This window comes from Myotis davidii, unplaced genomic scaffold (assembly GCF_000327345.1).
Source record: "Myotis davidii unplaced genomic scaffold, ASM32734v1 scaffold653, whole genome shotgun sequence".
Taxonomy (NCBI): Eukaryota; Metazoa; Chordata; class Mammalia; order Chiroptera; family Vespertilionidae; genus Myotis; species Myotis davidii.
In genome coordinates, this window is record NW_006285129.1 from 137,284 (window position 1) to 151,538 (window position 14,255).

A 14,255-nucleotide genomic window follows, 5' to 3' on the forward strand; every position below is an offset into this window, starting at 1 on the left:
CCACTCCAACCCATCCTCACTCAGCAAATTTGTTCTTTTTCTGTTCTCCAGCTGACAGAGCTACTTTAAAAAAAGAAATCATTTCTGCAAACATTTGAAACAGCTCATCCCTCTGGCTTTTAGCATAATAAGACTGTCAGAATGATCTAGAAATCTGTTTTCCAATACTTGAATAAAAGTTCTTGAGTTTTTAGTATAAGTCGTTTGGGGTTGTGATGGCATTAGAATTAGGTCAAAAATATAAATATAAATGTTGGCTTTGAGTAATCTAAAATAGCACATTTTGAATACTGCAGTGTTATTTTGTATTTGCCTATGCGCCTCATGAAAACTAACTGCAACTTTAAGCAAACATCGTCAGTTGGGAGGGTCTATGGAAGAAGCTAAGTGTGGGAAGCCACCGCATGCCAACACTGTCATGAGGGCTCACCCAGGAACGCGGGAGGCCTTGAGTGTTAGCAGGGCTGCCGGGAGGCATTGATTGTTCGTGTTGATAGCGGTGGCTCGAAGCAATTTCCTGACCTGGCAGCCTCCAAGTCAATATTTACTGGACCTTACTGACTTTTACTGACCTCTGAGACTGTCTGTCTGCTATGTGCCTGCCTGAGGGCAAGATGTGTATCTAAAACGGAATAAAAAGCAGACAAGGCCAGGACTCAGTGTGCCTCTTCAGGAAAGAGGTTCCACCTGGCCCCACAATGCCTTCTAAATTCATATTTCTGGTGTAGCATTTTCATTTGTGCGTCGGCCCCTCCTTCAGATCCTGAACCTCGCCATGCAGGGCACGGCAGCATGGGCTCCTGAAGCACTGGGAAGCTGTTACGAATATAATGGCAGCCTGGCCAGCATGGCTCAATGGTTGAATGTCGACATATGAACCAGAAGGTCACGGTTCGATTCCTGGTCAGGGCACATGCCCAGGTTGCAGGCTCAATCCCCCTGGTGTGGGTGGTGTGGGGTGTGCAGGAGGCAGTCGATCAATGATTCTCTCTCATCATAGATGTTTCTCTCTTTCTCTCTCTCTCTCTCTCGCTCTCTCTCTCTCCATTCCTCTCTGAAATCAGTAAAAATATTTTTTTTTTAAAAAGAAAACAATGGCAGATACAATTTTTCCAAAATTTCTAATTTTGAAAAATTCTCAGATTTTATCATTGGCAACATATGTAATCAATTGTTTTCCTTGAAGTGATAGACTCGCTTTGTCCATTTCTGAGAAAACATCTGCCATATACCTATGCCTCAATATTCATAGTTTATCTGTTGGTTGTTCTGTGGTAGGCAGTTAGACATGAGCAGAGCAAGGGCAATGGGTCAGGTTCAGAAGGTCACCAGGGCAGAAGCCCCCGGTGCCTCAAGGGCAAACTGGGAAAACAAGGACCTTGCCCCCAGGGTAACCTTTCCTTCCCTAACACTCACCAGTCATGCAGTTCAGAACCTCCCCTGACCTTTCCGCCCGGGGCCCACTGCTAGCCATGCGGGTTAGACCCCCTGAGAGGGGAAATGAACAAGGGGGCCGGAGAATAGCCCTTCAGCATTAACCCCCAGGACAATGAGGTTCTGAACTGTATCAAATACATCTAGGCCTCAATTGTGTTTCAGCTCCAGGCCCAGAAAAGCAGCAAAACCAGAGAGGTGATGTCTTGACCGGCTGGATTGATGAATGACTCCCTCCCATGGGGCGGACCAATCAGTGGAGGCCACAACCCTAAAAGGACAGACCTGGCAAGCTGATGAGTATGCTACTGAGACCCTCTCCTGGGACCTCCCCTAAGTCCACCGCCCTTAAAAGCCCTTCTCCCTCCCAGGAGCAGGTCTGTGCCTTTCCTTCCCCCAAGCACATTACCTTTACATTTCTCTCCTTCTGTTAAGCTCCAAAGGCCCTTCCTTTGCCTCTGTAACTTGTTTCCTGAGCCCATTTCTTCTATCACTAGCTTCTTCTACCTCTGTGACTTTCTAAATAAAGGTTCAGTTTGAGTCTTGGCTCTGAATTCTTTCTCAGCCAGAACTCAAGTACCAAGGCGGCGGAACCAAGGTCCAGTCTGCCTGACCACACCGATCTAACACCTGGTGTCGTTTTTTTTGCCGCGGCCAACAGTCTTTCCAGTGAAAATGGCATTCCACATCCAAGAGTGGCTGGTTCCGTTCAGAATTCAAACAGCTGCACAGTTGCTTTCCCACTGGACAGCCCCCACACTTCGGTGTGTGGCATATGTTCTTGTGTGTATTTATTTCATCTCCTGTAATATCAAAAACACATGTTCTCGGGGTTAGACAGCAGAGGGCCCAGGCCCAGGCCACCACAGATGCTCAATATTCATAGTTTATCTGTGGTAGGCAATTAGATAGACATTGGACAGAAGAAATGCCAGACAAGGTGACATCAAAAACGTTACCACCCCTCCACTCCCTACTTCAAAACACTGCAGTAGGTGACTTTATCTTCTAACTGCCTGCTTCTTTGCAGATGTTGAAACTACGAATTGAATGCAGCCGATCAAGGTGTGAATGCTATATAACCTCTCCTGGCCGTAATCTGCCGCCTTGGCCCTCACGGCACAGGGGCAGAGAGAGTTCCTGAGCAACCTGACTGAAGAAGGAAATAGCTGGACCCTGACCCTCCACAAGCCGGCTTGTCCCCAGCTTATAAAGCCACTCAACAGCCCCTGGTCAGAGCGCATACAAGAATCACCCAATGAATGCGTAAGTATAACAACAGAAATCTATTTTCTCTCTTCCCCCCTCCCCCCTTCTTCTCTCTTTCTAAAAATCAATCACTGGAAATAAATAAATAAATAAATAAATACACCCTAACAGAGCCTCTCAGAGAGCAAGTTCAGATTCTAGAAAAGAGAAAAACAACATGCCAACCATACCCTTAGCACAGGGGTTACCATATGTGTATGTTTCTACCATCACCCTTAGGTTTAAGTTTTTTTTATATATATATTTTACTGATTTTTTACAGAGAGGAAGGGAGAGAGATAGAGAGTCAGAAACATCGATGAGAGAGAGACATCGATCAGCTGCCTCCTGCACATCCCCCCACTGGGGATGTGCCCGCAACCCAGGTACATGCCCTTGACCGGAATCGAACCTGGGACCTTTCAGTCCGCAGGCCGACGCTCTATCCACTGAGCCAAACCGGTTTCGGCAGGTTTAAGTTTTTTTAATGTTACCAATATGTGCTGGATAGGGTTGGTTTAATTATTATCTTCCCAACAAACTTGCGGAGTAGCTAACAATGTCCCCATTGGACAGATGGGAACACTGAGGTCCAGGGAGTCAAGCCACACAACTGGTGAGAGGATAAAGCTGAGGTTGAGATCCTGGCTGCTTTGGGTTCAAAGTCAGTGTCTTTTCATGATATCACACTGCCTTCCGGATGAAATATCTTTGCCTGATACTTGCTCATATATTGTTCTCTTGTGAGACTTTACCATGTTACTATGTCTTTCATCATTGTAATTATTATGATGGCTTGACATTCCAAGGAGTGAAGCCATTATTATGTAATCAATCATTTTCCCATTGCTGAAAATTTTATGATTATTAATAAAGCTATGGTGAATATAAGAAAAATTATTTTAATGAAATGACCCACAAGGAAGTAAATCCAGAAATAAAAATTATGAAGTTAAGATGTGCTTTAAGGTGATTTTCATATTAATTAAAATCATTAACTTATCGTACTTAACAAAACAAGTATTTTTTCTCACAGCAAATTAACAACAGCACCAACAAAAGTGAATAATTTGAGCTCATTTACATCTTTTATTCATTATAGAAATGAATTATTAATCAGATAAGATTTAAACTGAAACCACATAAACACTCTGTGGTCCAGGCCTTTAAAAATAATGGTAATCTGCTCTTCTACTGCTCATATTCCTCCTACAAACTGTAGTTCTTTTTTAAGACTATTTTAAATCATATATAAAAAAACAAGAGCTAGCAAAAAATAGATCAGATATAGTCCAGACAACTCAGCAGTTTAACTAATGAAAGTGATACGAAAGATCAATTTCCTAAGAAAGCAGGCTAGCTTTCTTGGTAGATCTCAAAATGTTCAAGAAGTAGCACAAAATAACACCCCTTCTTTTTAAAATAAATAAATAAAAGCTGTTTATCTTATTGCTCATTCCTTAATTTGAAGAAAAAGACTGTTTATAGCCTTGTGTAAACACACTAAAATGACAATAAAGGCATATACCTCCAGGAACAAATAGAATGGGCAACAGAAACTGGAAAGTCGGCTAATATATAACTATTTTAGCCAAACTGACACTTTTTCACAGATTTCAGGCCTTCTCATATATCCCTCCCCTCCCCCTTTTATTTTTGCTTTTAAAAGTACATGAATTTTTGCTAATTATGAAAAACTCAATACTCTGGGTATTCACTAGAGTATATAGAACACTGTTCTTCTCTTACTACATCTGAAGTTTGCATCAATTCTCTTTCATAAGCCAGATCCTGTTACTGACTCATAGCTAAGCGTATAGTCCTTTACCTAAGAATTGTTCCTAAATCAGATATTCCCCATACTGAGCTTACTAAACTAATCATAGGATTCCATACATTTATCCATTTTAAATTATACTTGTTTTATAAAGGGTTTAGATACCTCGGATACTAATGCTTTCAGATACGAACACACACGTTCCCCATTATCCCTTTTCCCCTCACTGCCTCAGGTCCAGCCATAGGAACAGGCGCCTCCCACCTCAGCGCCTCCCACCTCAATTGCTCTTCCTTTTACCTGGGAGGTTCTTTATTTAGATACCACGTGGCTTATTCCTTACAACTCCTTCAGCTTTTTGCTCTCAGTGAATGATTCACTGACCACCCAATTTATAACCTTACACATTCCAACACTCCTGCCTGTCCCTTCTTTAAACCTGTGTTTTCTCTATAGGATCTATCACCACCATAACATTTATTTTGTTTGTCTGAATGGCCTCACTAGATTGTAAACTCCATGAGATTAGGGATTTTGCCTGTTTTGTTTTAATGTTGTATTTCCATGGCTAGCACATAGTAGGTGTTCAATAAATGCTTGTTGAAAGAAAGAATACCCTCTAGCAACCAGTGTCAGGAACTAGCTGTCTAGATAGGTGACCTAGACACTTTCCTCTAAGAACCACATAGAGAAATGACTTTGTGAAAGTTAAGTGTCATTCAATTTTGATGTTTTAACTCTCTTAAAAATAGCGGCATTAAATATTCACATAGCCTGACCGGGTTGTTAAGTGGTTAGTGTCAGCTGGCACATCAAAGGGTCTTGGGTTTGATTCCTGGTCAAGGGCATGTACCTGGGTTGCAGGTTCGATCCTGGCCCCCATCAGGGCACGTTTATAAAACAAGTATAATTTAAACTCTCTCTCTCTCTCTCTTTACTTTTACCTCTTTCTTATCTTAAGCCTTGATGCCATCACTTCACTTGCAGAAAGGATTAGTTCCTAAATACTCTACAGGAGAAAGCAAAGAAACATGGAAACATTGAGGTATTCAGCCCCTACATTTATGTACAGTCTTCCCTCAAAAAGTTGATAAAACCCACACCCCTCCACCAGGAATTAAAGAAGGGAGATAGAGCCTTCTTCTTCCCCCACTTAAGGAAACGCTTGAACCAAAATTAAAGAAGGAATAAACAAGCTATCCCCAAGAACCTATTCATGGATAGCGAAAAAACGAGAGCCTTTCTTAAGAATTGTCAAAGACAAATGATTCCTGACCTTACACCATTTTGGGGGCTCTAGACAGCGCTAAAGCAGATCATGACGTTGTTAGATTTATATTAATACCAGAGACCCCACTGGCAGGGTCCCTAAGTGGCTGCTGGCTGCCAGGCCAGGTACTCCCTCCCTTCCCATCCCCACCCTGACCCCAACCATTGGCCGCCCCCTGGTCGAACTCCCAGTGGAGGGGACAATTTGCATACTACGCTTTTATTATATAGGAGGATGCTGCTCTCAGAAATTGAACAAGACATGTACAGTATGCAGATATAAAACAAAGAGAATGACTTCGCTATACAAAAAAAATTCACACTCATAGATTTATGAACTGGGGTTTTCTGGTCCATTTCCTTCATTTGAAAGACAGAGTACTAGTGAGCATAAATCATTTCTGAAGTTCATCCAGATATTAGTAGTAAAATATACTATAAATCAGATTACCTGGCTCTCACTTCCGTATTCTTTCACTAAATCAAGCTCCTCTCTAAACGGTGTTCCTCTGAGAGGGAATTGAATCATTCTATAGCATCTGCGTTTAAATTATTACATCACCAGGAAGGAAAAAAACCTAATTTCCCAATATTATTCCTAACTTAGCTGTGGTGAGTCTGGATGTTATTTTATCCTTTCATTAGTAACTGAAATTTAAAGAGAAAAAACAATTTCACTATTAATTATATAGGGTGTACCAAAAAATGCATACACATACTTTGAGTAAAGGCAGTGTTTATTAAAATACATTTCATTTTCAAAATTGAGCTATCATCTGTTAAAGTGTACATACTTTTTTTGGGGGGACACCCAGTTATATTTTGTCATAAACAGAAAACTGCCATTTGAAGTATAGTGTTCTGGGTATAAGCATAGATTCTGGTGTTCAGAAATGAAAAAAAAATGATAATGCAGTCTCTTTATGCAACAATTCAATAAGACTTAAAGCTAAGAAAAGGTTAAACTCGATATTAAACAAACATGTTATAATCTATTTTGGCCAAAACAAGGTATTTCCCCTTATTCATGTAACCATTACTCAGTGAGCCAGCAACCAGTTACAAAGAGCCTTCTTGGTGGTCCAAGGACGCCCTCTATCTGAGTACTGAAAAAAATCAAGTGTAAATGAAATACTTTCTAAATCGGATGCTTTTTCAATAAATTCTTACTCAACAATTCTACAAAATTGATCCTCTCTTTAATCACTACCAGCAGATAATCAGAAAAAACAAATGTCATGCTATTTGTTACAAGAGCACTAGTAACGGTCAAGTCTACATTCCTATAATTTACCTAGGCATTTGGAAAGAAAACCCATGATATTTCTCCAGAACTTATTCCATATTATTCAATAAAATGATTGGTGTGAATCACCTAGGTAAGTATAGTGATCTCTTTGTTTGTTCTGTGCATGTAAAACTCTATGCTTTATTTAACATGCCATTGTGGCAGTTTGCCCAGTAATGAGTTTCACCAAGATTAAATATTTATTGGGTATCTTCTGTGTGCGGGGCACTGCAGTAGTGAAAAGGATGGGAGGAAAAAAACAAAAAACACCACATTCTTTCTCCTCAAAGACGTAACAATGTACTTTCTAAAAAACAGGAAAACAATCTATACAAAGAAACATATGGTAAAATGCCCACTGAAAAAGATGTGCTTTTCTCTATTTGCTATTTTCTGTCACCTCATGAAAATTATTCAACTTCTTGGAACTCCTGTAATATGGAGGTAATACCTTGAAGGAAAGTTACAAAAGTTAACAGATATTTGTCAAAGGAAAACAATCTTATTGAAGTCCAAATTACAGGTAAGAAAACTGAAGTCCAAATTACAGGTAAGAAAAAACAAAAACCCAGTGACAGGTGAGTGGAGGTGAATTCAAATATCAGTAACTTAAAGAATTCACAGGTGTTTCATTTTTCATTAGCATTGGGGTTTTCTGTTTTCTATAATATATGAACATTTTAAACGAATAACATGCCATGGTAGCAGTTTACCCAGTAATGAGTTTCACCAACATTAAATATTTATTGGGTATCTTCTGTGTAGATTTAGATTTTTCTCGTTTGTATCCATTTAAAGATTTATATTTTCATTTTACTATAACTTCTCTTTCAAAACAAATCTCAAAAAAAAAAAAAAGCCCAATGGGAAGTTTTACTTAGTAATAAAACTTACCGGGGGAGAAAATAAACACCTTCTTCACAATCTCAGAGTGACAAAAATCTATTATTTCAAGTGGCTTCTAATTTGCCTTAAAGGATTTGAAAATTGTATATAACGTTTTATAAAGCAATCTTTTAAAAACATATAGGGATATATATTTTTATTGATTTCAGAGAGGAAGGGAGGAGAGAGAGAGAAACATGATTGAGAACCATTGACTGGCTGCCTCCTGCAGGGCCCACACTGGGATCAAGCCCCCATCCTGTGCCCAGACCAGCAATCAAACCCGGACCTCCTGGGTCATAGGTCGTCACTCAACCCCTGAGCCACACCAGCAGGGCACGTTTTATAAAGCAATCTTAACAGCCAGATTACTGTTAATGTGCTCTGGACCTAGTTTTAATTGCATACTTCTTACAATTCAATGAAAGGATGACTGATTTGGTCATTTTGAACCAACCTATTGATTACACTGACCCCGACGAACACTGGTCATTGTTTTGGTGGAGATATTTACAAGCATTTATAGTCGCTGAATTCTCGCAGTTGTTTCTTGCTACCTCTCCCGATTTCACAATTCCCCCGTTTAGGTGCGGGAAACTAACATTTACCCTCCATAGGGACAAACGTGCGGAGAGAATACCTGCGGGATATAAACACAAATGCGGGTTTTGTGAAGTTGATGGCTTTGAGATTTATTTTGCTGTCAGGTCTTTGTCGTTTCTTAAATCAAAATGTGTGAGTTTTCCCTTAAAATCCCAACGCTACTTCGTCCTGGCCCCGGCGGATACGTGTGCCACCACCATCTCCCCCCACCCATTCACGCCAGTGCAGACCCTCCTGGGGGAATGAGGCCTCCCCCAAACTACCCCGAAAGGGCGTCCCCTTTGTTCATTCATTCATTCAACGAGCATTCGTTCCACTTCAGATGCTCTCTGTCCTCGGAACCCCAATCCGGGCCTCATTTGGCTGGGGCACTGTCCTCGCCCCAAGGACCCCGTGACGCTGAGATCCGCCACCATTTAGCAAGCGCCGTGCCTCCGAGTCCCGAGCAGCCGGGAGCACAACGCCATCTCCCTTCCCCTCGCCCTTCACTGCCATCCAAGGCAGCGTTCACGGATGGCGAAGAGTAACCACCGCCACGCGCCGTTCTTGCCTCGGAGGTGGCCTTATGCCAAGTGCCCTCACCCCGCGAGGCGCCACCCTCCCCCCTCAAGGCAGCAGGAGGGCTCAGACCGCGGCCCGGACGCCCGCGGTCTGCGAGTGCAAGTCTCCCACACCCGCAGGCTGCAGGGGGGTCAACAGCCCCGTCAGGGCCGGGCGGCCCCAGCGTCTCCCCCAGGCTTTTCCTCCGGGCGCGCAGGCCCGGTGCTCCCGACCGCGCGGCGGAACTACAAGTCCCAGCAGCGCGGCTGCCCGGACTTCCGGAAGCCGAGGCTGGGCGGGGAGGAAGCGGCGGAGGCCTGGCTGAGAAGCCGGGGGTTCATGTAGCCAGAAGAAAAGGGGGCGGGAAGGGCTGTGGGGCTCACCTGTCAGTTCGCCACCATGAACGTGGTTCTGGCTGTGAAGCAGTACATTTCCAAAATGATAGAGGACAGCGGGCCGGGCATGAAAGTGCTGCTCATGGATAAAGAGACGGTGAGTGTGCTGCTGCTCAGGGTTCGTGCGGGAACCTCCCTCCCTGACGATAGCCGGTCACATTCCACTGGGGGATTTGGTATTCAATTACAGATTTTTAAAGGAGGGTCGGTTCTGTACGGAATTGAAAGGTTGTATTCAGCTTGCCCAGTCGGTTTTCAGACTAAATGGCTTTAACCACTGCCAGAGATTTTTTTTTTCCTCTTTGGGGTGATCCTGTTATTTCTACTCAACACTGTGTTTTTATTTTTATTTTATTTTTAAATATATTTTTAATGATTTCAGAGAAGAAGGGAGAGGGAGAGAGAGATAGAAACATCAATGGTGAGAGAGAATCATTGATAGACTGCCTCCTGCACACCCCCTACTGGAGGCCAAGCCCGCAACCCAGGCATGTGCCCTTGACTGGAATCGAACCCGGGACCCTTTGTCCGCAGGCGGATGCTCTATCCACTGAGCCAAACCAGCTAGGGCAACACTGTGTTTTTAAAGTAAAAATGTTGGAGCTCAAGCTGAGATGACAGGTTATTTATTATTTGTGAATCGCAGATTTTTTTTTAAACACCTCTTTTAAGGTAATAGAAAAATGGAGGGGGGCATGTATGGATTGTCCACGTTTACAGAGAGCATTCTGGTACATTACATACATATTTGGATGCTCAGTAAATATTATTACATATGTTAGTACTTAAGGTATCCAGTTAAATTGTAATGAAAAAAAAAAAGTTTAAGCCTTAGGGTATTGTTGCTTGTTTTTATTATTCTGGACCATCATAATATTAGTAATTATTTTTTCCTTACAGACTGGTATAGTGAGTATGGTATACACACAATCAGAGATTCTTCAGAAGGAAGTGTACCTTTTTGAACGCATTGATTCTGCGAATCGGGAGGTCATGAAACACCTGAAAGCAATTTGTTTTCTTCGACCTACGAAGGTACTACATACTGAACTGCCATCTGCCCAGGCAAATACAGAACGCTATGATCTCAAGGCATTAAGAAGGCAAAATAAATTTGTGTTATCATTTGTGGTGGCATCATAATTATCCTGGTTTATCAGAGTTAAAATTTTGATTCTCCTTCCCATATCTCAGTTTACTCCTTACAGCCAGTGTTTTCCTTCAAAATGTCTTTTAGGTTCTCAGCTACTTTCAAAGCTACTACCCTCACAGAGACCCACATCACTGTATTCCTGGATTAACCTCCTCTCACTAAATAGCATTGCCACTTAATCTTATATACTTATATCAATGTTTTGAGTTTTTATCATTTTCTTCACATCTATGCTCAGAAACCTGTAATGGCTCAATTTTACTTCCATGATTAAATCTATATTTAGTGGCCTAGTCCGCAAAGCACTCCTTTAACTGGTCTGGTCTGCCCTTAGGTATCCAAACTCCAGTGTCCACCTCTGCTCCTCCACTGTAGCCACTAGCCCTTTGTATCATCCCTCTGTACTCTCATTTCTCTTCTCTTGCCCTTATTAGAGATTCTTTAGCTTTCCATCAGTCTTTGTCCAGCATCTAAATCTTGCTTAAGTCCTCCTTTAAAAACCCTTAACTGTTTCAATCTTATTTTGTATACTCTCTTACTTTATATTCCTGTTCTTCAATATACTCTTTTACCATGCTTGTACATTATGTATTTTCCAAAATACAAATCTGATCATGTTCTCTCCACTTGGAAACCTTGAATGACTTCTCATTACTTTTACAATAAAGACAAAACTCCTTAATTGTGGTCTGCAAGGTCCTGTGTGGTCTAGTTCCTATCATTTCTACAGTCTCATTTCAAACCATTCCCCCTTCTGCTCTTAGTCACACTAATGTTTCAGTACACTATATTCCATCATGCCACAGGACCTTTGCACAGGCTCTTTCTCTGTTGGGAACTTCACTGCAAGCAAAACTTCCCTGGCCTTGCTGACCAGGTCAACCCCCCTTATAAGCATTACAGCACCATCTTCCTCTCCCTATTATTTTTCATGGTTGAAGTATTATATTTTCTGTCTGATTAATATCTATCTCACCTACCAACAGTAAGCTTCATGAGAATAGAGATGGGTCTGTTTTGTCACACTATTATGTCTCCAATGCCTGCCACATAGTGTATACTCAATAAGCCATTCCTGAATTAATGGATACTGTGTTATAATAGTTCCCAGTTGTTTCACATTTGTAAATCTTAGTCATAACATTCAGGTTGTGAGAAGGATCTTAGAGATGACCTAGTGCATCATTTCCTAACATTTTTATTGGAGAACCTCTTTCACACACACACACACACACACACACACACACACATATATGTGAGAGTATATGAATATATATATGTATATAGTCTCTCATACTCAATATATGTTCTTAAAAGCATTTTTCCTTAAGATTCCATTATAAGGTTACTTTTTAAGATATTTTTAATCTAAATGACAATTTTCAAAATATTTTTTCCACTTAATAAGCAATGTGCGTTGCTTACATTACTTTTAATTCTGTAAGGAAACTGGTTTTTTTAACATTCAAAAATGATATTTTATGTCATGTATAGTTTGGGGACCAAATTTAAACTGAAATTTAACCCTGTGTTATAATATCAAAAATAGATAAGGCCTGCATTATAATCTTATATAACGGGAATTCTAATGTTTTAGACCATATAAAAATCAATTGTTTTACTTCTAAATTTCATATTTTACTTTAAAATAATGTAATTATAAAAAGGGTCTTAGCCTACTATTTGCAAATACTTCCCAAACATTGAAACTGTGCATTCTTAGGTCTCAATAAGTTAAAAGCCAAATATAATTAGCTATATTTTATCTTGACTATTGGTTTTAAAAGGACTAGACATGTTTTGATTATAACAGGGGTCCTCAAACTTTTTAAACAGGGGGCCAGTTCACTGTCCCTCTGACCTTTGGAGGGCCGGACTATAGTTTAAAAAAAACAACTATGAACAAATTCCTATGCACACTGCACCTATCTTATTTTGAAGTAAAAAAAACAAAACGGGAACAAATATAATATTTGTATTTGCATGTGGCCCGCGGGCCGTAGTTTGAGGACCCCTGCACTAGACTCTCAGTAAATACTTAAATAAATCAATAGATTATGTTTATTAGCTTTTCACTGAAGCAATTTTCATATTTTATTTGTTTGTTTGTTATTTTCTAGGAGAATGTGGAGAATCTGATTCAGGAGCTCCGAAGACCCAAATACAGTATATATTTTATTTGTAAGTATGTTATTTCACCTATTCAATCATATAACTACATCCTAGCTAGAATGTTCTGTTGGTCTCTTTGTATCATCAATAAGTTAATTGAATCTTTCACTAAAAATGTCTTTTTTAATGTTCTTTCAAAATTTAAAAGTCTTATAACATTCTATTTCAGAAAGCTAAATGTGATTTCCATTCACCATTAATTGCTTGGGTAAAAAAAAATTTGTTTAACTTTGCCTTTTAAAATTCTTTGTAAGGCAAGAAGTCATAAGTACTAGTAGCCAATTTTCACAAAGTGTATTCTTATTCCTGTTTTACACTTTTATGAACTGAAGCATAGAAGCTAATTTGTTTACTTGGAGAGAGGATTTGTTTACTTGAGTTTGTTGGAAAGGGAGAGATTTACTTTACATACCAGATAAAAACATTTCACCTCTCGTTACTACTTTATTTAGTACTTTAAGTACAAGTCATCAGGTAGATATCTCTTATGTGCCTAACTTTGGTGGTGGTGGTTGGGGCCAGGGATAGAGAAGTAGAGGCCTGGAAACAAACTAGTTTTGTGGTTACTATACCATTAATACAGATTTGATTTTTTTTTAATGTAATACATTCTGCTTTGGCAGTTACATCGATTCTCCTCTAGATGTCGTTATTGATCTTTATAGTTTATTATAGTTTATTTGTGCCATTTCTAAAACCAAGGACAAAACTTAACACTCAGTATGTAGGGCATTTGAGAAGTTGAAAACTTTGGAGTTTTAGGGTTTAGTAGACTATAGTCTGTGATATACATACCTTCTTCAGCATATACTACAATTTAACAATGGTACCAAAAATGAACATTTGTCATAAGAGTTTGTATTTTATAAAGAACTTTCTTATATATCATTTCATTTGGCCCTTAAAACAACCCCAAGAGGTAAAAATAGGTAATTTTATTAGTTTCAGTGTTCCTACTTTTGTTTTGGTTGGTTGGTTGGTTGGTTTTGACTAATAATCACAGGTTTCCTTTTTTTAAATATATATTTATTCATTTCAGAGAAAAAGGGAGAGGAGAGAGAGAGATAGAAACATAAATGATGAGAATGAATCATTGACCAGCTGCCTCCTGCACGCCCCCAACTGGGGACCCAGCTTGCAACCCAGGAATGTGCCCTTGACAGGAATTGAACCCAGGACCTTCAGTCCACAGGCTGATGCTCTATCCACTGAGCCAAACCACATAGGGCACAGGTTTTCTTTTTCTTTTTTTTCCCCTTTTTTATTGCTAAAAGTATTACAAAGGGTATTACATATGTGTCCTTTTTTTCCCCCCCGCCCTTAACAATCCCCTGGCCGTCCCTACCCCCCAGTGTCTTATGTCCATTGGTTATGCGGGTTTTCTTTTTTTTTTTTTTTTTTTATTTTTTTTTTATTGATTTTTTACAGAGAGGAAAGGAGAGAGATAGAGAGTCAGAAACATCGATGAGAGAGAAACATCGATCAGCCGCC

At 40.2% G+C, this 14,255-nt stretch overlaps 1 protein-coding gene and 1 pseudogene across 3 annotated transcripts in view; both read left to right on the top strand.

The window, feature by feature from the left end:
• The window catches only part of LOC107181818, a 24,505-nt pseudogene extending 20,913 nt beyond the window's left edge, over window positions 1-3,592 (top strand).
• A 5,718-nt stretch (window positions 3,593-9,310) lies between these two features.
• Window positions 9,311-14,255, top strand: part of VPS45 (vacuolar protein sorting 45 homolog (S. cerevisiae)) — a 45,440-nt gene continuing 40,495 nt past the window's right edge. For 2 of the 3 annotated variants that reach the window (XM_015558705.1, XM_006755626.2), the window contains exons 1-3: window positions 9,311-9,536; window positions 10,340-10,474; window positions 12,713-12,773. In XM_015558705.1, the coding sequence (XP_015414191.1) occupies window positions 9,444-9,536; window positions 10,340-10,474; window positions 12,713-12,773 (289 nt within the window). In that variant the 5' untranslated portion in view covers window positions 9,311-9,443. The remainder of the gene's footprint in view (window positions 9,537-10,339; window positions 10,475-12,712; window positions 12,774-14,255) is intronic. The other variant, XM_006755625.2, reaches the window with a different exon arrangement.